This window comes from Stegodyphus dumicola, chromosome 5, assembly GCF_044657685.1.
Source record: "Stegodyphus dumicola isolate Sdum_Otavi_A_Nest chromosome 5, ASM4465768v1".
Classification (NCBI taxonomy): Eukaryota; Metazoa; Arthropoda; class Arachnida; order Araneae; family Eresidae; genus Stegodyphus; species Stegodyphus dumicola.
The window spans coordinates 66407868-66431792 of NC_140772.1; the positions used below are offsets into that span (position 1 = coordinate 66407868).

General features: G+C 33.4%; 1 protein-coding gene across 1 annotated transcript in view; it reads left to right on the plus strand.

Moving 5' to 3' along the window:
* Positions 1-23925, plus strand: part of LOC118197573 (glucose dehydrogenase [FAD, quinone]-like) — a 55077-nt gene that overhangs the window by 15091 nt on the left and 16061 nt on the right. The window contains exons 2-6 of the mRNA XM_035369103.2: positions 4057-4259; positions 6281-6470; positions 10381-10512; positions 15675-15796; positions 19660-19830. Coding sequence (XP_035224994.1) covers positions 4057-4259; positions 6281-6470; positions 10381-10512; positions 15675-15796; positions 19660-19830 — 818 coding nt within the window. The remainder of the gene's footprint in view (positions 1-4056; positions 4260-6280; positions 6471-10380; positions 10513-15674; positions 15797-19659; positions 19831-23925) is intronic.

Sequence of the window (23925 nt, forward strand, 5' to 3'; positions counted from 1 at the left end):
GAAGAGATCAAGGTAAGTTCAATGTTACAGAAGAAAGGTTCTGTAGAAGTGATAGCTCTGAGCAATCAGAGAGTAGATCACCAATGCTCAAATTAATCACTGTAGTAGTGATCGCTCTGTAGTAGTGATCACTGTAGTAGAAAGATCACTACTACAGTGATTAATTTGAAGGAAAAAATTTGATTACAAAATATCACCGCAGAAGTGATCGCTGTAAGAGATCACTTCTACAGAAGTGTAAAGTTATAGAAGTGTTAAGTTTACAGAAGTGTAGTAAGTTAAATGCTGTAGAAGAATGGTTCTGTAGAAGTGATCGGCTTTCAGCCATCACTTCTATAGAAGATCGAGATAATCTGAAATTTTGTATGGTCGCTTTCTACAGAAGATCAAGATAATATGAAATTGTATATGGTCTTCTTAGAGAACGTTCCTTCTGTTTTTAAAAATTTTATCATGCAGAATCCTCTCATAACGATAACGGTTTTAAGAAGACCATATTTAGAAGGTGATATGGTCATCATCGCTAACACAAACATCGCTAATCAACATCATCTGTCTAAGACAGCCATCTCTACAAAAAGCCAAAATCATCGGCAGCTGCAGGGTTTTATCTTAACTTTCATTGAATTTTAATATTTGAGCATTAATGATACCTTTCGGAGTGATTAAATAAGAATGGTGATTATTCTTAAACACATATTAATAAACGTCGTAGTTAGTTTCTTAGGATTCGATGAATGCAAATCATTCTTGTATTCATTTTCTTCATTGTTTATTTAATGAATGTTTAGGCAATGTCAATAAGTTCAGATAGGAAAAAACTTTATACTTTTAATTGGTTTTCTTCAAAACACACTACAGCTATTTATTTAAGATGCGGAATGCTTTTGGAAGGAATTTTTAACAGAAATTGTTTTGAATTCGGAGAAAACCAGAATAATGGTCACGATGCCAGCGCATTCGCTGAGACTAGATTCCGCTTAAACTATCAGAGTTCAATAGAATTATCCACTTGACCACTGATATTAGTTCGAATTTTTTACTTCATGCTGTTAATAGATGTACAGGAGGTACAATAATATGGTGATTATTATATATTAAATCTGCTACTACATCCCGAATATTTTCGACAAACAGACTTCAGAATGTACAGAGTTCTTTTATTTATTGTTAATGACAGTCAATGTAATACTTCTTATTGCTCACTGTGTAGAGGTGTTAGTGTTTTTTATGCGGGAGATATGAAAAATGTGCGATGCCTTCGGCGGGATTCGAACATTGAATCTCCCGTATACGCGTCAAATGGGCTTCCAGTTACATTACGAAGGTATGCAAAAAGGAGGGAGAAAATACCTTATAACTGCACTGATTTATTGATTATAGCTTCTTCCGATTTAATGCGACGTGTTAACTATGTACACATATGTACATACTTAACGCATGCCATGAAATCTTCCGTAAAATATTCGTAGGTGCACTACAGAGCTGCCTGGAATTTTCTGTAAAAGACCGCTTATGATTCCGAATGATTTTAGTCTTTTATTAAAGTAGTCATTTTAGAAAGGTGATGTTCAATACAGATTTCCATATTATGCTCTCAGAAGTACAACGATTTTCAGTGGCAGTTGTCTTAGGGAGATGATTGCTTCAAGAAGGATCAATGCATTTGATAAAATTTAATCAAAATAAATTATTCCACAGCTATGATTTTTAAACAAGGTAAATTTACAGCACTCAGAGCACATTCATTACTTGTGCATATTCTTCATCAGATTTTGAAAAATTTAAAACATAAACTGTTTAAGAAAGTTTTTCACATTTCAATAGGATTTAGGTCTTCTATAGAGGTGATAGTCCCAGAGAAAAGAGTAGTTCACTAAGGACGTTAACGTATGGTCTGTGAAACATTGCTTGCTTTGAGAAACTCTGTTTTTAGAGAGGTAGTCACTACGATAGATTTTTACTACAACTGAAATATAAACTTCTTTTCATTTTTATATATTTTTGTAGTGTTGTTTTTCTTAGACAATATTTTTGGCTGTGGCATATTTTTTAATCTGTTTTTTTTTCTCTTCTTCTGGACTGTTTATTTCCTGCAGTTGTCTTTAAGTGCTTATGCATGTGTGTGGGAAGAGGTGGATACTATTTTCCTGCCCCTTTTTCCTTTCCCGACCCTGTCGTTATCCTGACATTTTCTAATAAGCAAATGTTTGCAGTTTTATTTAGTTGAATCTTAAGTATATATATTTTGTTAATTTTTGGCTCTTGATAAATGATGCTTCCTTTATCTTTAACTGTTTCAAATCAATTAATCTGTTCTTTCATGCAGTAGAACGCCTAATAATTCTTAAAAATTTCTTCCATTTTTTATGCTGTTTCATGTAAAGCAATGATATATTGTACATTACTTGCTTGTAAAATAAATTTAAGCGCAACATTCTAAGCATAACCGCCTAATTTCGATATTAACGATTTAGGATGTTATAAGCTTTTGGAAATGTTTTAAAAATATTGAAAAGAATAATATCTTACATTCTTAGCATCTCACGTAAAATAATGTTTAAGTTATACATTTAGAAGTAGCATTTTATTTGTGCAGGAACATAAATTGAATTAGAGAGGAAGTAAATTCAAATTTCTTTTTAAATTTGAATAATATATACATTTCCCTTGTATAGAAATGGATTGCGTTTTCATAGAAATGGACGGAATTATTTACTAGCCTTTGCTTTCCCGGATCTTTTGGAGAATGTCTGCGAAACTGAAGGACAACAGATGTGATTTACAATCAGCCATCAGTGACACTTGAGATTAATTTGAATATCATAGAAAAGGGCGTGCCACGATATGTTTAGAAAGAAGAATTGTTACACACAGTGTTCAAGAATGGCCTTTGTCTCGGTTGAGGACTCTTGCAAGAGTTTCTTTGAATGAGTCTGAGAATTTGTCATCCGCTTGACATTGGTAGTGGGTCAGGAGCGCGTCGGTTGGTAGCCGAAAGTGATGATCGGGCACGCTCATGACATCGAAAGCAAAGTTTCTGGCTTGACACTTGTGATGACATTGTTGGCTGGCGTCATCCGTGGAAAAATACGTAAGGAGAAATAAAAACTTTACTATTCTGAAGACTGAAAACAAGGAATATTTTTATGTTATAATACAAGATATACCATGTTCTTTAATAATTTGCACCACTGCTATAAGTAACCTTACAGTAGGCCATACGGACTCTTGTTACTCGCTGTTACAAGAAATAATAGAAAGTTTCCCTCCTAAAAATTCCTCCTTACGATTAATTTTACTATAAAAATAATAAAAGCAGTGGTAAAATGTCATATTGTGATCCTGAATAGTCCATTGCGCATTGTTAATACCTCAGGAGCACTAAATCTGTGGGTTTTATATTTTAATTCGTTTTTTTGTTCTGTATATGGGATTATATAATATCTCACAGCAAACGAAAGCCTAACGTATGCGTATTATTTAGTAACATTTGAATAAAAACGATGGTGAAAAGGTAAAAAGGTAATGATATTTATATCGAGAATTAAAATTAATTTTACTGTGCATTGAATTATAAGTCGAACTGAATGATATGAAAGACTCGAATCGAAAGAATTTTCTTCTTGTTTTTTGACATTTTATTTTTTATTTAATTTTTTTTTCTTTTTTTCAATTCCTATATCTTTGAGATGATGTCACTAATATACCTTTAGAACTGAAATAGTAAAACAAAATATTCAATAGTATTCTGTAGCAGCATAAGGAATTACCGAATCCCCGCGCGTGCTGTTAGGGTGTAATTAGCGATCAGACAGAAGATCCACACTCGAATCGCGGAGAAGGCATAGATAATATTTACCTTGCTTCCAAAAATATATCTCTAGGAAAATGCAAGAGAAAAGCATTTTTCTTGCGGATAACAAGACACCAATTAGTACATTAAAAGGATTGCTGAGGGGAAAGCTGTTATTTGTGGCACAAATCATTATATACCTAATAGTAATATTATCTAATGCTTTTTACTGACACCTTCTTCATTGTTGTCTTTTGCAGTGGGAGCAGGATCTGCTGGAGCTGTTCTCGCTAATCGCTTGTCTGAGGATCCTGACATCAGTGTCCTGTTGCTAGAGGCTGGAAGTTTCCCCAAACTGAAAAGTGAAGTACCTATCTTTGCTGCTCAGCTCCAAATGACAAGGAATGACTGGAAGTACCTCACGGTGCCCCAAAACTATTCATGTTTTGGTCTAGTCGACAGAGTAAGTAATTTGGTAAACATTTGTTTAAATCAATAAGTAACTCCTTTATGTGACACTTAATAAAGAAGTTTACTGATAGATTCATACGTTTCACATTGAAAGTTTCGCATCTATCCCTACTTAACTATCAAAGTAATCATCGCAGAACTTTGTCCCCACAAATTGTCATCGTTTACACCATCAAATATTTTTATTGAGATTTTCCATGCAAATATAGCTTGTAGAGACATTAGGTATTTTTTGGAAGCAGGACAGATGAAAAATTAGAAACGTCTTCGCCGGGAATCGAACCACGGACCCCTGGAATACCGGCCCAGTATGCAAACCACTACACCACGAAGGCTGTCTAAGAAGGCGGGAGAAATGCCTTGTATACTCCCCCTTTTAAAGGGCGACTGGGGTTTTTAGGTGACCCAATCGCCAAATCCTGGGTGAGGAGAATCATTATCCAACACCCTTTCAGTTCGGGCGCCACTGTAGAGACATTAAGTATTTTTGAAAGCGGGAAAGATGAAAAATTTTCAAAGCCTTCGCCGGCAATCGAATCACGGACTTCTGGATACCGGCCCAGCGTGCAAACTACTACACCACGAAGGCTCGCTAAGAAGACGGGAGAAATACCTTATAGGCTTAAAATGGTTTTCTTAGTGAATATATAGATTTTAGAGTTATACTAAAGGTAGGTCTTTTTACAGTCTTGTATAAAAGTTTTTTTGCCCCTTTTGAGTAATTTTGGTTGTAAAAAGTTGCTAAAAGACAGCGATTCGCAGCGATAATTTGCTTTATATATCAACACAATTTAATATCAAACAATATTCCACGAAAGTCAAGGGATAATTTTTATATAGACTAATCTTTACTGCGTATTCATCACTGCTGTGGCTAATCTTTCCGATCTGAATATAGTCAATATTACTTTCATGATTTCTTTATGGCCACGGAATTGCGCTCGTTGTTGGTAAATACACTGGACACTTCATAGGTGACATAGCTTGCTCAACTCTATTCCAGTTTCGATTAAAAACATCTTAGAAGTCGGATTTGAAGGTCTCCTGCCTCTTTTTCCTCTGCTACCAACCATTCGAGAGGTTTTTCTCAACAGTAAAGTGTAAGTACTCCTATGCCTGAAAAGCATTATTATTATATTTACAAAAACTATGGTTTCGCCTGGATTCGAAACCGGTCCCAACGCCATGGCAGCCAGCTTCCCCAGGAACATGCCGAACAGAAGGGTATGGATTCTAAGTACCTGAGAGAACTATCAACGGTTCATCTTTATTACCAGTTTTGATACCGGCTCTGATACTTTCGTTTTTTATACATCTGAGAAAGATGTAAACTCCAAGAATATGTAAGACTGTTTTTAAAATTTCTCTTTCTCACTGTTGCTTGAGGCTGGTTACAGTCGGATGAACACGAATGGTTTGCTCTCGCATGAGCATGAATGAATTCGATTACAGTTGTACTTTTTCCTTCTTAATGTTATCTACTAATCTGTGTAAGTGAATTCAATTCTCCTCCTTTTTAAGTTTTATTATGCGATATCTATTTCTATTTACTTTTTTTTTAATAAACACTATAGAATTTGTCATAAAAATGCGTCTAAACCCTTGGTGAATTACATCTTTACTAAACAAGTTCGAGAAGCATTACATTTCAATGTAAAGATTCACACCTGAAAAATGTTTGAAAGGTCCTAGATAAATTTATTTTCCTTTGATGACATTTGTAGGTACCCTAAAATTTTATCAGATTAATCATTAAAGTCTTTTTGATGCTTCACCTTTACTAATCTTGAAGAGTACCGCATATACACACGAAAAAACAATTAAAATGAAAGAAGTAATATGATTCAGATTATCTAATTTTCATAGAACACAGGAAAAGTCTGCAAATGAATGAAGTTTTGCTTTCAGTATCAAGAAGAATAGCATACAATTAAGGTTTATGATGATTACATTTATTAATCAAACTGCACGGGTAAATTCAATGTTCAAATTAAAAATTTGGTCTTTTTATAGAAGATGCCCTGGCCACGTGGAAAAGTACTTGGAGGATCAAGTATTCTCAACTATATGTTATATATTCGTGGTAACCGAAGAGACTATGACGCATGGGAACAAGCCGGAGCCTATGGTTGGAGCTGGAAAGAAGTTTTCCCATACTTTCTCAAGTCAGAGGACAATAGAAATCCAGAAATAGCTTTGAATGGTAAACTGCATGCATTAATTTAATTTTATGAAAACGAATATGAAAAATCATGAAATAAATGCTTTCTGTTCATGCCTGATTGATTGTTTTTCTCGTTTTGTCCTACCACTATGTATTTCTTTCATTTTATGTTATAAAAATGCAAATCAATGCCATGCCATTATGTTCCTATCGCGGATTTTAATTTCCTATTCATTTCTAAGATGGTAGATGCAACAACCGACTCGATTGCCTTATAACGAATTAACAGACTTGCACTGTCTTATAACGTAATGGGTTAATCGCAGCCAGTATCAAGCTCACCATTCTTGGGCAAAGACTGAACTATAAGTCTTAAGAGTAATAATATATTTGTACCAGATAAACGTCGAAAATGAGTTACTGAGTTTTCTTTGTAGTTTCAAATGCACTTCGACCTATTAAGAGCTAAAACTTAGCAGAAAGTAAATGTTATGTCCCAGCTCTGAAACCATTTCAGTGCGGTTTTAACCCTCGCCGTGCAAATGCTGCTTCAGTGGTTTTAGCGGGAAAAATAATCATAGAGCCAAGTCTTATAAATAAAGGGGAAAAGATGAAATTTAAATTAGGAATATTGATCAGCAACCTAGGAAACGGTAGCCTTTATATATGAGTATGTGTCGTGCAAAAACAAAGCGTTTCTGCTCAGTGAGCCAAGATTCCTGTTATGGTTTGTCACTGTTGTGGCCGAGGGGTCGCTGAAGGCTAGTAGTTTGACCGAGCGAACGAACTCCCTGTTTGAGAATTTTGTGGTTTTCCTAATTCCTAATATATAATATGGCTGTGCGACAGTTCCTGAGAAAGTCCTCAACAAAGACTTCCCTCCCCTTACGCAGAGCCCCTAATGTGCTTTGCAATAATCCAATTAATCCAAATCTGAAGTGTCACGTAGCTTCCTCCCGACACGTTTCATCATAACTAACTAATTGACATCCAAACGAGGCTGTACATTAAAAAAGTTAATGACACTTCTAAAAAGACGAGTGAACCGAGACAAAACAAAACTTAACTTTTACTAAAAGAATATAAAATTTACAAAGGTAATAATTTTACAGTTTCATAATTAACTATGCAATTTTAATGTAGGTATTCTCATGCAATTACTCATCTTACTTTTTCTAATTTTTTAAATTATATTTTTCATGAAAAACTGCCAATATAACTTCATAAAAGAGATTAGTAATTAAATAATGACTTGTAAATAGTTAAGTACATAAATTTAAAACTCCATTAACTATGTAGAATTAATTACGTATTCGTACGTAGTGTTAATTTTCTACTCAGTTTTAAGCTTTTTTATGCTAAAGTTTTTCTTTTCGCTTTTTTAGCTAAAAAAATATTAATTAGTCCAAAGATATAAAATATAGAGGAAAAATATTCATTTTTCTTACTTGCGCTTACAAGTCATAATGCGAATTGCAACTTTTCAGAAAAATCACATGTCTGCCATGTTATCGTCATGGGATGATTTGTAGGTGCTTTATTTTTAATCACGATATTTTCTATGACAATGTTTTTAAAATTCCGATGTTTTAGAATCGCTTTATTTTCGACGACGGTGTTTTATACAGAGCTATTGTATAATTGCGACGTATTTTCTTCGCTTTCTTTTCTCCCATGATGTTTTGTACGATGATGTTTTCACCTTACGTTGTTTTCTCCTCGATGATTTGTTCGCGATATTTTTGTTAACGATGCTTTCGGCGAACATCTTGATATTGACAACTGCACAAAAAGGTGGCAGTATTACTATAAATTACAATTATGCTTTAATGAATATATGCTAGTGTTATGACTCTTCCTTGCCTCCACACCACACCTCGCCTTCCGACATCTGCCCAAAGAGGTGCGTTATCATTATGGACTGCAGCTATACGAATATTCGCCAGTATTATGCCTCCTTTTGTTAGGAACTTAATTACTGACCGATGTTTGACATTTTTTATACAGTAAGCCCTTGCAGAACTCGGAGGTTACGTCATTAACACACTGCGCGTACGGCAGAATCGTGTTCCTCAAAATTAGTTTTCTATGGAAAAAATAGATGGGAAGAAGGAAAATCTGTGAATTTAATAGGTGCAATTCAGATTAAGAAAGTATGAATTTATACAAATCTAAATATTATCGAAATTAAAAAGGAAAATGAAATAGACGTTGAAAGGATGGCCGTTACTTCTTAAAAAGTAGGTATATGATACAATTATATTTTGAAATAGCTAGTGATTTTTTGCTTGCGATAATGTTTGACACAACTCATTAAACGTTTAGCTGTATGGAGTGCAAAGTTTTTCTGCACCTGTTATCAAGTCTCTTCGTTTAGCTCATCATTCCTTTTGACTCTTCATTTCTTCATTTTGGTCAGTCTCCATTACAAAATCAAATAATTTTCTGTGCCTTTTTTAACAAGTGGCTTCTTTATCTTCTTCGTTATCGCTTCGTATATCTTCATTTATCATTTTACAATCGTCATTCTCTCGTAACTCTTTAATTACTTTTTCTTCCATACCTAAAATACCCAAAAATTCTTCTACGACGATTGTTTTATTCAAAAAAGTAACTAAAAATAAATTTAAAAGCCTATGACTTGCGCTAAAACTTGCTTTTGGTATTTTTGCGATTAAAGATTTTTCTTAGCAGATTTTTATATTTTTAGGCAAGGAGGTCTTGAAAATACTAATTTAAATACTAATTAAAATTTGAACTAATTTTTTTTCTTTCCATGGTTTTAAATTGAATTTGTAATCCTTGGAGAGATGGTATATGGAAAGGTTTCTTATTATAAATTATTATGAATTATATATATATATATATACTTACGCTGTTACTCGGTTCCGTAAGCTTGTAGGGACATTAGATTAATTGGAAGCAGAAAAGAAAAATGAACGACGCTTTCGCCGGGTATCGAACCACGGACCTCTGGAATACGCGCCTAGCAGGCAGACCACTATGCCAAGAAGGCGGGAGAAATACGTTATATACTTCCCCTTTTAAAGGGCGACTGGGGTTTTTAGGGGACCCAATCGCCAAATCCTGGGTGTGATGAATCATCATCTAACCACCCTTTTAGTTCGGCCGCCAGTGTAGAGACAACAGATTTTTGGAAGCAGGAGAGATGAAAAGTGAGCAAAGCCCTCGCCCGGAATCTAACCACGAACCTATGGAATACGCGCCCAGCGTGCAGACCACTGCACCACGAAGGCACGCTAAGAAGGCGGGAGAAATACCTTATAAGCTCAGTTCTTTTTAATTCTTATATGTTGGTAAATTGCTCATTTTTTGCTTTAAGAATGATTGAATTATGTTGTTCTTATCTTCCTGTTAAGGATTTTATGCCTTTAATTAATCTGCATGCAATAGTTGTAGAATTATCAACAATTTAAAAGTTGCTAAATTGCGGCTAAGTCTGTTTCTGCACGTGCAGTGCCTTTTTGCCGAGTGGGACCAAAGTAAACTTTCTGTTTTGTGCACCGAAAAATTTGCCTTCTTGCCGGCTGCCCGAATTACTTGTTTTTGCGTAGAAAATCTAATTTCAGTTGTAAAAATTGTTTTTTAATGGTTTTAACTGTATTTGGTGTTACATATTTTCTATATTTTTCAATTTTTAATAAAGATAGTTTAAGGTTTTACGTATTTTTGCCTTGTCGCGAACTGAGAACCGAGTGAATTGAATCAGAAATAAGTTTCGAGGAAATAAGTTTAAACGAAATGCAAGAAAAAATGCGTATAATTTAATATTCCATACAAGGATATCATGTGGTGTACATATCAGATTTTTTTATATAATGTAAACCTAATATTCTTGAAAATTTATTATTCAGCAAATTATGTTTTTTCAGTAATCATCTCATTTGCATGATGCTGTATAAATTTTAGGATTTGTAAATCTTTTTAGGTTATCATGGTACAGGAGGCTATTTGACGGTATCTACTCCACCCTTTGTCACTCCTCTGGGATATGCTTTCGAAGAAGCTGCACAATATCTTGGTTACCCTAAAATAGATTTGAATGGACCTTTTCAAACAGGTAAACTGCCTGATATTTTTTTTAACCTTGCCAGTAAATATAAATGATAGTTATAGCTTAGTCAGAAATAAATTGCATAATAAGCTAATTAAAACAATCAATGCAGTAGATATGTGTGTAAAAACGTGTACAGAAAATACCACATATCAAGGAGCTAATATGGATTCCTTCTGATGCGTGTTGGAATTGTATTTAAATCTTTGTTCTTCTGGTGTGAAACTTAGTATCCCTAAATCTTTTTTTAAGTTTCTAAAAACTGAAACTGGAATTCAATAATACAACTAACATGTACGAATCTTTACTGAAATGTTTTTGGATCTTGTTTTCCTTCAAATCAGATTCAAATTTGAGAAGCGTTTTCTCTTATGATATTATCATTTGTTTTAACAAAGGTGAAATACCTTTTGAATGTGTAGTGTAACTTTTCATTTGTAAATGAATCCCGCGAACGGGCTGGCTGCATGGGTGTTTTCGTGGTTTTCCCCTTGTGTAACGTGTATACGAGCCAGTTTCCCTTAGAAAGTCCTCCCCGAAGGCATCCCTCCCTTTAGGCAGATAGCCCTCGTGTGCTTTGCCATAATTAAATAATCCAATCCAATCCATTTGTAAATGAAACAAATCTTATCCTAAATTTATATTCTAAGTATTTACGTGTCACATATATGTAATCTAAAACATACTTCTATGCTATGTGTATAGTTAACAATTTATTTCTCGCACTGAACATACAAAAATCAGATGTGCAGAAACAAAATAAAATACAAAATAACAAAGCATAATAATATAGAATAAAAATGTAACATTAAAAATGATTTAAAATAGTCTCATCTGCAGAAGAAAAAGGAAAAGCTCACTGCAAAGTGAAGGACTAGCTTTTTATTTCGGCATGCGCTCTGAATCTGAAATATTTTGTATACTCCAGCAAACTAAAATCAATCAAACAGTAAATAAAACTATAACCAAAATGCAGCAGTTAAGACGCAAGAGTATGTTACTCTCTCATTAAACGCAGTTCAAAACTTCAATAAGTATATAAAAATTTCATAATTTTGCAATATTTAAATTTTTTATCTGATATCTAATCTAAATATATATTATGGTTAATGGAATAAACCGATTAGTAATAAGAATAACCATATAAACCTGTTAAAAAGAATAATTTTAAGAAATTATCAGATGAAGTGGATGTTATTAAAAAAATCAATTAATTTTTTCCCTCTTTCTTAAAGGGAGGCGCCAGCATTTTTCAGTACGCTCACAAATGATTTGCCTTCGACACTTTCATATTATCTAAATTCTGCTTAGAATCAAAATTTGATATTTTTTCCATGTGAATTGTTAGAGTGAATAAAAAGGTTTTAAAATTTTCACAAATTTTAACTGTATTTATAAAGACAATGCGTGATGATTTAGAAGTCAACGTTTGATGATCATTTGGACATGCTCAAACCGAAAATAGGAAAGAAATCATTAGCTGTTTTCAAGAAAAGAATAAAATATTTTTCGCAACCAAATGGATAGAACCAAAAGATATGGAAATCAAAGAAAAGACTTGTGGCAAATCACTAGAAGAATATCAAAGGCTATTATAATACGATTTTGTAAGAATTGGTTGCGTTAAAAAACTTCTCTTTCCAGTTGAAAGTGAAAAAGACCCAATTATTCATTATACCTTTCTGGAGAATTTTCAAATAATTCATGAGATTCATATTTCAGTCAGCCATGGTGAGAAAAACATAAACAAGGAAGAGTGTAAACAAAGTATAAGAAGATGAAAGTTGAAATTGTAATGACATATTTAAAACTTTATAACCTTGTCAAAAAAAAAAGCATCCCAAGAAAAGTTTTGTTGTTGTTTTTGTCAAAAGCAGCAAATTAAATTCGAGGTATCAAGTTGACTTGCAATCTAAAATATGCAGTCACAAGCGGGTGGAGACTTTATAATGGTTTATCAAAACCATTTAATGAAGTTTATTCATTTAAAGTGTTAAAAACAAAGCGATCCGAGTTGCTTATCGTCTACTGTATGCGTTCACAATATTTGGAGAACCATGTATCTTGCAAAGTAAAAATGGCCAATTTCCTAATATCATTACTGAAGAAGTTTTTGGAATATGGAATGAATTAAAAATAGTTTAAGGAAAGCCAACATATGTAGTCAGCGACAAGGCTCAGTTGAAAGGCAAAGGCACTGATATGATATTAACCACTTGGATTGAAATAAATATACAAGTCAGTGATCAGCAGAAGTAAAATTCATCCAGTTTTTTATAAAAAACAGAGTATATAAATTAATATATCGCAATCCGAATGAAGTTAAATTTGGCTGTAAATCTAAAGTAGGCTTAGGAATCTACTTGTCAGTTGATACTTTGTCAGGAATCACAAATGAAGAATAGCTTGCAGTATTGAAAGTCTAATATTGATGTCCAACTTCAGACAGTAAGCTCAAGCGAGGCTGAAGATATAAGTGCAATGAATGATGACAATATAGAAGCGAAGTTGGTGATTCGAATGAAGTCTTGAAGGTAATGATTGTTGGAGATACAATCAAAAACAGAAATAGGAGTGTTGGGAAATTAGAAAAGAAGTAAAATAATTCCGATGTAGAAAAAAAAACCGATGATGAAAAGAAAAACGTTTCACTGATGTTGAAATGGAAGATTGGGAAGAAAACAAGGAAGGCTCGTCTTTTTCTCTCACTGAACTCTCAGAAAATATTCATAAAGCTCGATAGTTTGCTATTTATATGGCACCAAATAAGAATGTCAAATAAGAAAAAAAAGTTATTTCTTTCGAAATTAAAACCTTCAGGTACTAATTTAGGAGAAACCATTCAGATAAGAATTACCAGATCTAGGCAGGAGTAAGGCTGATAGCCGGGATATATAGCTGTTGTAATTTCTAAGGAAAATAAAAACTTCCACAAGCTAGGTAACAAACGCAGCATTCAAACCAACTTCTACAAAAGCTATCTTTTTACTGTCCGAAAGGAAGCTTTGTAAAGTCATTAGAATATTTTCAAGCAGGAAAGGTGAAAAATCACTAATGCCTTCGCTTGAACCTCTCGAATACACGCCGAGTGTGCTGACTTTTACACCATGAAGACATGCTCGAAGGAGAGAAAAATACCTTATACCTTTTATTTCTCGAATACACGCCGAGTGTGCTGACTTTTACACCATGAAGGCATGCTAGAAGGAGGGGAAAATTACCTTATACCTTTTATTTCAATCAATTAAGTTCCTGACACTGAAATAAGTCTAAGATAATCTGTTCCTAAATTTCTAATTTAGAAAGTCAAAGATTTCAATAGTGCGATTGTACAAGCAGTGGTAACCCAGATCAACACAATATAAAAATTCAAAAGCACCTTATAAGTTCAAACTTCACAGTCACTTTTTCTATCCAAATAAATAATTTATTAAAATATAATAACATTGTTTTTGTAATGTAATTTGTTTACAATTTGCTGTTTGTTAGAAATGTGATGGTATTGCATCTGTGATGTTGTAATTTACATCGTTTGTGTGTAATGTAATTTATTTGATGCAATAAATTATGAATGTGTCTTATAAAACAGTAATCATTATTATAAAAGTTTTTTTTTTACACTGACAGTATTTCATTGCTAATAAAATTGCTAGTTTATGTAATTTCATGCACTTGATGTCGCATGACATTAAAGTTAAATTAGAGTTTGGGATATGTATCTACTATCCTTAATTAATTACATTGACCGAACTCCTTTGGTAATTGTTAAAATTTTTTGGTAAATATGCTTATTTTGTATTACTTATCGCATTAACCAAAAGACGTGGTTATTATTAATAAGTATCGGATTTTTTACTTTGACCGTAATATATACGACTTGTGATCAATAAGTATGGTGAATGAATTGCGGTGAATGAAGCCCGAGGCCTGTCAGTCATCGTTCACGAAATCGTGTGGTTATTCAGGTGGGCAGTTTGTGCGTACGCGTTGTGAAACCAAGCTATTTTGCAGCGATGCTAATTAAATGGAGCAACGTAAAAACGTAAATTATGTTTCAAACTTAGGAGAATGTGAACAGGACGTTGCTGACATCCAGTGTAATATGAACGGTTTTAGGATATTGCCGACATCAAATTTAATGTGAACATTGGATCCCGAGGAAGATAATTTTGTAGCGTTTAGTAGCAAGAAAATGAAGTACTTCAATATAATCATTAATGCAAATAAGCAAAACTGTTTCTCTGTCCAACTGTGCCAAAGGTTTACGGTCCTGAACGCTGTAGAAGTTGCTTGTAGTGCTTAAATTGGAAACTATATCGCTAGAAAAATAGAAGTGAGTCTCTCTGAATAGGTGTTTTACACGCTTTCTAGAAGCACGGTGTATAAATTGCATCATTAGCAAGAATTCTCCGTGGGAAAAAAAAAAAAAAAAAAAAAAAAAAAAAAAAAGGAAGCTTCTAAAAAGTCTAATCTGAAGGAAAAATAAGCGAAACTTATAATATAGTTTATATTATAGGTATGAAAAATATATGTATGTATATGTATATACATGTTATGAAAAATAGATGTAAAATTGACAAATATATAAGCATTACTTTATATTAAATACGCAGAGTATTCATATTCAGTATTTTGATAAAAATAAGTCTTAGGAAAGTAAGTTCTGTTTTATATATTTTAATGGGTTAAATGTAATATAATAGATTAACAGTACTACGAAGAAGGCATTATAAATAATATTTTATTCTCAATACATCTGCTCTTGCGCTTTAACGTCTCAAGTTTTCTTAGGTATTTTATCTTAGAATTCTGCTTCATATACTGTTTAGCAGTAAGTCTTTTAATCTCTTTTTAAATACCCGCTTAGAACTACACACACATGCTTCCAAAGCGTGCACTGTTATTTTACATATACTATTAAAAAGTATCTTTAGGGTGTTTCGGATAGGTACTGAACCTTTTGAAATTTTATGAAAATGCTAAAATGTGTAATTCGATGACAAAAATATTAGAAAATATTGCTTATTTAACAAAGATTTTGTTAATATCTAAAATGCTATAATTCTTTTCTTAAAATGTATGATAATTTATAAATTACTTCTAATGAATTCTAATGAAATAATTTCTGAAACAAATTCAGAATTAAGAAAAATTTCATTACGATGTAGGAGTTTCCATACCTCAGGGGACGATTCGCAGAGGTGCCCGCTGTAGTACCGCCAAAGCATTCCTTTCACCTGCCAGTAACAGACCGAATTTAGACATCGTTATCAAAGCTTTCGTTACTAAAGTGAGTTATTAATTTTTTTTTTCGTGCGTAACAATATAATCACTTTTTTAAGTAAGTGTATGATTTGTTTCTAGTGATCTTTGTAACTAGTTTTGAAAAGGTAAATATTTCTGAGTGTGAAAAGAAAGTAAAATAATCGGTTACTGCGACTATGCAATATTCGCAATTGCGACGATGAAATTTTTGTAATGAATGCTGTTCTATTTCTCCAAAATCTTTTATTCTTCAAATGCAATTTAAAATTTCCATTTAAATGGCTATGCAGAGGAAGAAATATGTCCGCACTTTTGATTGCAGCAAATGGTGACAGCATTACAACTAACGGAAGTGAGACGACGCCATTCGAAAATCAAAGTCCAAATTAAAAAAAAAATAATGCGCAAAATTTCACAACCATATCAACAAGATTCAATTTATTGCCTGAAATTGCTCATCGTTTAGACTTACAATCCTTATTGAACTTACTTGTCAGTGTAACTGGGAATCCTTTCAGTACTTTTTCGTAGCCGATGACAACAGTGCTGCATTAGAATCATGTCTTACCTTGCTCACGGCCTCGAGAACATTCTGAAGAACACAATTAGTTGGTGCATTGGGTTTCGCCAAAGCAAATGTCAATGTTGCAGCTGTAGTTTGCAGGTTCAGTTCCGTCTTGCTTCGTTGGTCGTACATGTGACTCTTAATTAAAATGAAGCTTCAAAATGTTCTCAATCTTTTCTCCAGAGGAGCTCTAAGGAGCTCTAAGGTTAAATCTAATTGAGTATCTAATTCTACTTAGTTGACATTTATTTCTACGACTAGTTAGCGTCTTCATAACTAATCACAAATCTACATAAATTTCAAAAACATAGAAAAAAAGGTAAAAATGTAACAAAGGTTTGTTAAAATTATGTAATCTACTACTACCAAAAATAAACAAATATTACCCATTGCAAACTCATAAATAATGGATTTCAGTAACTGAAATTTTAAACCAGTAAAATGCGTCATTTATCTTCTACTTTCCAGCAACGGAGATTCTAATTCTACGCTCTAATAAATACAAAATTCACTTATCAACCCAAAGGTCGGTTAAGGGAATAGCGCTGCTTCTGAGCGTTGTAGTTACAGGGATAATTGCTACATAACCCTCTTTAAATTATAAACTTCGTTTGTTATTTAAATTAAAACTAACTTGTATTCTATTGAAAATTGAAAGAAGAAATGGAAGATGCAGGAAAGTATTAACATGAAAAGAATGTTTTAACTAAACATTGTAAAGCAATTATTGGAAAACAACCATTTTTCAGACAATTTGAAAAGCAACCATTTTTCAGACAAATTTTAAAACAACCATTTTTTATACAAATATTTATTAAATATCTTTTGATAATTAAAGTTACTTGATGTCTAAATTTGTCTGCCTAGGATAAGTGAAAGGAAAACTTCGATTGTATTTCTTTTTTGTAAAATTAGGCAGATAAACTTTCTGTATTGCTTTTCAGTTAAAGAATGAAGGTCTTATACTACACGAGAAGAAATTACTTTAATGCGTATATTTGAAAATTTTGTCTAAATGATTTTGCTTTTATTTTTTGCAAGGGAAACGAACAAATTGTTACAAAGCGAAAAGTACTTCAAAAGTTAGGATATGAAGAACTGTTTTAGCGTGTTTCATAAGGAGGATAAAAATTTTAATATAAGTATTTAAAATTACCTACAAAAGTTTTGACCAGAGCATCTCTAATATTTCGATTACAAATGATTTATTGAATGATATAATGCATTTCTAAATATAAAATAGAAAAGTGTTCCTTTTTAAACTGCATGATTGAAGAAACGCATACATTTTAAAGGAAAATCGCAAAATCCGTTTTCATACAGAATATTTTCTTTCCTCGAATGCCTGTTTAAAACCTCCATTTCTTTCTTCTCTTCAAATCATGACTACTAGCTACAGAATTTTGTTCCCTATCCTGCGCAGTTTTTGCACCTATGTTTCGGGCTGTGGAACACTGATTGTAAGGTGGTGCAACAATTTATATAATAATGCTACTATTGTTTATTTCATTTGATGACTGTGAAGAAAAATTCTATTTCATCATTTTGTATCCTTTGGAAAAAGACTATATCGGCGTTTCGCATAAAGCTTCAGCATCTTAAGCTTACTTCTCACATTATATAATAGTGTGCATATTTTATGGGTTCCAAAATGGTCAAGTAAAAAACGAAACTGGCAAAAAAACTTAAGATGTATAATATTGTGGTTTATTATGGCAAACGAGCATATGACGCATTACATTGTGGTTTACTGTGGTTAAACGACTGCACAAAAATGGACTATTTTACTCGAAGATCTATTCTATGTGTTTTACTAATATGTGCAGCCTGTGTGAGACACATTTTGCCATGATGCACAGAAGTCAAAAACTGGGTGGTAGAAAAATAGGATAAAAAAAATAAGATCAAAACGAAAAAGTAAAATCTGAAAGGTTTCAGATTTTAATTTTACGTCCAAAGGGACTTTTTTTTAACGTTTTGTGTGTTACCTTTATTTATTAAATATTATGTTCTTTCCACTAAAAGCATAAAATTCAGTTCAATAGCAATGTCGCAAAATAATTTTAAAATGAGCATATCTTTAGAATTTCCGAACCACAGTTCCTCGCGCTGGAGATAAAAAGTTTTTTTTTCCCCGTAGAGTGTTGCCATTGCTCGCTTTGAAATCCTTCAGTTTGTTAATCAAAAATTCGTTAATGTTTTACAAAATATGAAATCGATAATATGACAAATTCCAAATTTCAGATTTGGTCTTCCACATGCCCATATTCGTTGGAGGATTACGTCATTCAGAATTCGATGGCTCTATGTACCGTTGTTTAATCAAATGTGAGAAATATGCATGCATTTATGCAGATTTTTCATTACTTAATTTCTTCAAATATAATACAGGACTCTAACATTTGGTGGCAACAGTTTTAAAAGCGAAACGGACATTTATAGTGATTCGACGCAAAATCGCAAAACGAAAACAATAGTCCTTCGGGGACAAAGCCCCTTTGGACTAAAAATTTATTTCTGATAAGGGTAGATGCAGTGCTATTAATAATTCTATAAACCGTATATCTGATTAAATGTGGCAAAATGCATTATCATAGTAAATGTCACTTAGAAGTATTAATACTCTACTTTTTCATCTGAAGAGGCTTTATGTTGGACGAGTTAGCATGTAAAGGAAATTATTTTTTTCGAAGCGCTGTATAAATCAAAATAAATTTAGCGCCGCATAAATCAAATATGATTTCGCCAGGGTTCGGACCTTGATCTCTTATCTGCTAGTTGAACATCCTACTCTGTCGCAAGGTAAAAACACATACGGGAAAGAACTTTTTTACTAGCAACTTTCTTTTGTGAAACGTAGTTATTGCTCTGATACTGGAAAATAAGGATATTCAAATTACGAAATAATCTTTTTGATGCTCGGGATGATTATATATTTATATATATATGAATACATACTGTTTCTGAATATCACGTTAGGTACATATACTTAACATATCATGTTAAGCATATGTATCTAACGTGATGTAAGTGTTATGTAAACATTTCTGTATATAATTTCACTTTATAATTTTACATTTATTGCTGTTTCAAATTTTGTTCGCACTGTCGTGAATTTCTTGCAGTATAAAATTTTGATACTTAGCTAGCCTTTGTAAGAATCCATTGAGGAAAAATAAATGTAAAGCATCTAAAATGAACTGTGAAATAACTTCCGGAAACAGGCAGGATATTTGTGAACTGTGAATATTTTGAATACATATTAAACACTTATTTTGTATAGCCATTCTCTTTTATGAAATTTTAAATTTCTTTTTTCATAGATAATTATTGACAGATACCACCGTGCACGTGGGATAATTTTCAGTCGAGGTAAAAAGGTGTACACAGTTATGGCAAGGAAAGAAGTAATCGTATCTGCAGGTACCATTAATTCTGCCCAGTTACTCATGTTGTCCGGAATTGGACCCAAGAGACATCTTCAGAGATTTGGTGTAAGTGCTTTTCATGCTATGTTTATACAGACTGCACTTTACTTTCACACTTTACTTTCAGACTGCACTTTACTTTCACACTGCACTATCTAACTCAGAAATTTAAGTTTAATAATTTTAACAGCGTTTGAGTACGACTATAGTTGCAGTAACTTAAAAAGAATATTATCACAATAGATTTTCTATTGATAAGGAACTGGGTTGATCACATCAGTTACAAAAGTCATAGTTTATTTTTACATGTAATGAAGGTTTTGCGCAAAGTTTTAGCTTGGGGAACAATATAGCATCGTGACTCCTAACTCCTAAAAATATACACTGGTGTGCAAAATTTAAGCAACAGGTGTTCTTTTTGGCATAACTCCACGAGAAAACATCTGAGAGACATGAAATTCTGAATTAAGAGACAACATTTTGTATTTAAACGGTGACGAAATCATAATTGCTCTAAAAATTAATACAATGCATACAGTATGGAATCAAAGTAAAACAGGCTTTATTGAACTCATAGTATCGTTACACATGATTGTCTGTACAAGAGGAAGAACACCAAGCAGGTGTTCCTTAGTATGGGATATGCCCTCTCCTTATTGCAATGGTTGCTTCGAACGGTCTCTCCATACTCAGCACCAGATTGTCCAACAGATCTTGAGGTAAGAGTGCCCCTTCCTCGATCAGCATCTGTTTCAGTTGCTGAGTGTTCCTCGGAGGATGTAATCGTGTCACAAGCTTCTCCCCAAAGCACTCCTTACATGTTCTATGGGGTTTAAATAAGGAGAGGACACTGGCCAATCCATTCGAGTGATATCTTTAGTTTTCAGTAGCTTCTGAACAGCAAGAGTCCGGTGTGGCCGTGCATTGTCATCCATAAAAACGAAGTCTGCTCTAATGGCACCTCGGAACAGACGCACATGGGAAAGGATCACCTCCTGACGATAGCGATCTCCGGTTACAGAACTTCTGTGGAAAACGTGGTCTGTCCGCCCGTTCAGCACAATGCCTCTACAGGCGAGATCTTCAGAACACCGTAACGGTCTCTTTCCCTAATGTTACTGAGATTTAACGTGTCCCGACTTCTCACCAAATCAATTTGTGTTGAGAATCGCTTGTGGCACTAAAACGATTATCATCCATAAGGAGGATACGATTCCATTGATGAGATGCCCAGTTTTTGCGCTCCTTGCACCACTGTAAACGGTGATGCCGATGGCCAACTTTCAAAAGGAAGCAGCGTTCAGGACGGCAGGCGCATAGGCCATCTTTGTGAAAGTGTTTGGACACAGTAAACCACGAAAATTGTCGCCCGTTGCTGTTCATAGTTGTTGAACTGTGGCGCTTCCTGACTGGTTTCGGGCTCTTTTCGTCTGCAAGACTATATATGGGTTTTTTGCTGCAGTTGGTTTCCTGGGATGGCCACCACCAACCTTTCTAATAGCTGAACCTATGGTTTGGAAGGCTTTCTAAACGCGCGAAACGCCACTTTGTTGATTGACTTCAGCTATGCCGGTCACACTTCGCCTCTACTCCAGATTTTCGATCATTCTTCCACGTGTGAAGTCATCCAGATAATTTCTTCTAGCCATATTTCACGAAAGAACTCCTTCTTTACTTGCAGCGAATGTATTTAATTGCATCTCCATCCTTCCTTTTATGGTAATCTCGAGTTGAGCGCGACGACCGTACGCGTTTTGCGTACGCTCTCGTAGCCTGTGACGTTTTTTTTCTTGACATTTGCATACACATGATCTTTCTACTGAATTGCATGTTCATTGTACTGAACGCAAGAACCCCTTTTCTACAATTTTATGGCTATCTGATTAAAATTTACATTGTTGCTTACGTTTTGCCCACCAGTGTACTTTGAAAAGCTAATTTTTTTATACCAAAAAACGCTAAATATATAGTAATTTTTATTCACAGTGAAAATAGATCTGTGAATATGTATAAGATATATCAATGACTTCATTTAAATTTATATGAAAATTGCAAGAATTCCTCTGAAATTTCCTATTAAAGTAAACATTTACAAGTATTAGAATCAAACTTATCATATGCCTTGAAAACTGACATAGTATTTTATACTTACATATTATTTTTTTATCCTTGAAAATTATATCAGCTAAAATTAGGCAGATTTTTAATTATTTAAAACTATTAATTATTTAAAACACCAAATAAATTTCTTAAGTTTGTCTTCGTAATTGACTGTACTTCAAATTACCTGCATTTTAGGTAACTGAAATTTGCACAGTATCACTAACGTTAGAATGTCAAACAAATTAGAAGTATATTTATTTCGATTCAAGTACTATTCATATGGACTAGCTTCATATACGGCGAATATTATGATGAATACCCACCCTTTACTGAGAATTTTCGAGAGATACTACATCACATTTAATGTTTCAGGTTGAAAAAAGTAGAAAAACGTATTCTGCCATCTTATTTAGATAAACTTCGAACCTAACAGTCTTAAGAGGTTTTTAATCATTGATATGAGAAACATGAATTATGAATTGTATTGCCCGGAAGAAAAACTTTTGCAAGTAGTCAAGTTGAACACACACGTCCAAAATTAAGAATGAACATCGTTATGCATAATTATTGTCCCAGAGTTCGAAGAATCAGCTTGTTGCAATTTGCATTAAATTTAGTCCAGTAGTAACACATGAATATAAAAATTATCAATTATTGCATTTAAAAGTCATGCCATAATTCAAAAGCACGAAAAGGAAGTTAGCGTTACCGATGAACTGCGTTTATCAGAAATTCTGTATCTGAAAGAAAAGAAATCTAGAAACATGAAATTCTCGATATACCTCAAAGACATTATCTCGATAATTTTGTAGGTGAAAGGATTACAGGAAAATTGGAAGAAGGTCTCACAATCACCAAAGCTGCCTTGAAGTTTAGAATCACAAGCCCTTTTGTCTCCAGTTTTTTTTTAAATAACTGGAGTATATTTCAGACGCATTGTAAGAAATCAGCTTCACTATACGACTCGACAAGCAGACCAATTTAAGATTGAAATTTAGCGAAAACATCTAGATGGAATCACTGCTAAACGGGTACTAACTTGTAAATAACATCAGTAAAAAGCATATTTCACTACACTGTGACTCAAGAATTTAAATAATGTAGGACTAAAAGCTCGATAATTGATAATTTTTGAAGCGTAATATAGAAATCACTATACAGAATATATGAATTGTTTTGGAATCCATAAAAATTCGATAAAGTAACACTGGGCCAAGGTCTTGTTTTCTAAAGAGAATTGGCGCAATCTTTTCTGATTCCAGATGTCAGATAATCTGTTGTGAAAGGCCTAAAGTGTATCAAGTATACGTGAAAAGTTCTGATATGTCGGAGTGATGCTGTGAGGGGACATAGGATTAGTAGATATACTGAAATGGAAGCAATGGCCCTTGGACCCACCTCAAGCATTCTATATTATAAACAGATTATTAAACCCCATGTTGACTGATTCTTTTGGGCTATTGACAAAGTTTTTCTTTTTGTGATGATGATAATATGCTTCACCGAAATAGAGTAGTGAAGAAGCTCATGAAGATTAAACATATTCGTCGAATCGATTATCTGTAGGCTCCAAAGACGTCTGCATCATCGAGAATATCATAACGCAGTCTTGAATCGATGCCAAAAAATCTGAAGAAATCAGATTATGGGTAGCCATATTTATTAGAACCTCTATTAATGATTTTTTTCTTTTAAAAATGTGCATTACTGAGCGTTAAAATGTGCAAATTATACCCACATCCATTAGCTGTAACGTATTTAATCGATTAGCTTATAGTATGTCCTTTCCACGTCGCTAACATCTGGATAATAATTGCAGTAATAAAATGAGATGAAAAATATCTCTACTTTTACTTCCTTGTACGAAGTGAAGGGAGTAGTAATCAGGAAAAATTTCGGGTACCATATTTCAATGAAAATATTCATTTTGACGGCTTTCGAATCCATTTGAACGATGTTTATGTGTGACATTTGTACATATGGACAGGATAAAGGACTTTTCCCAAAATGAATTGTAAAATGGATTTGAAATGCAATCAAAGGAGACTTTTTCGGGAC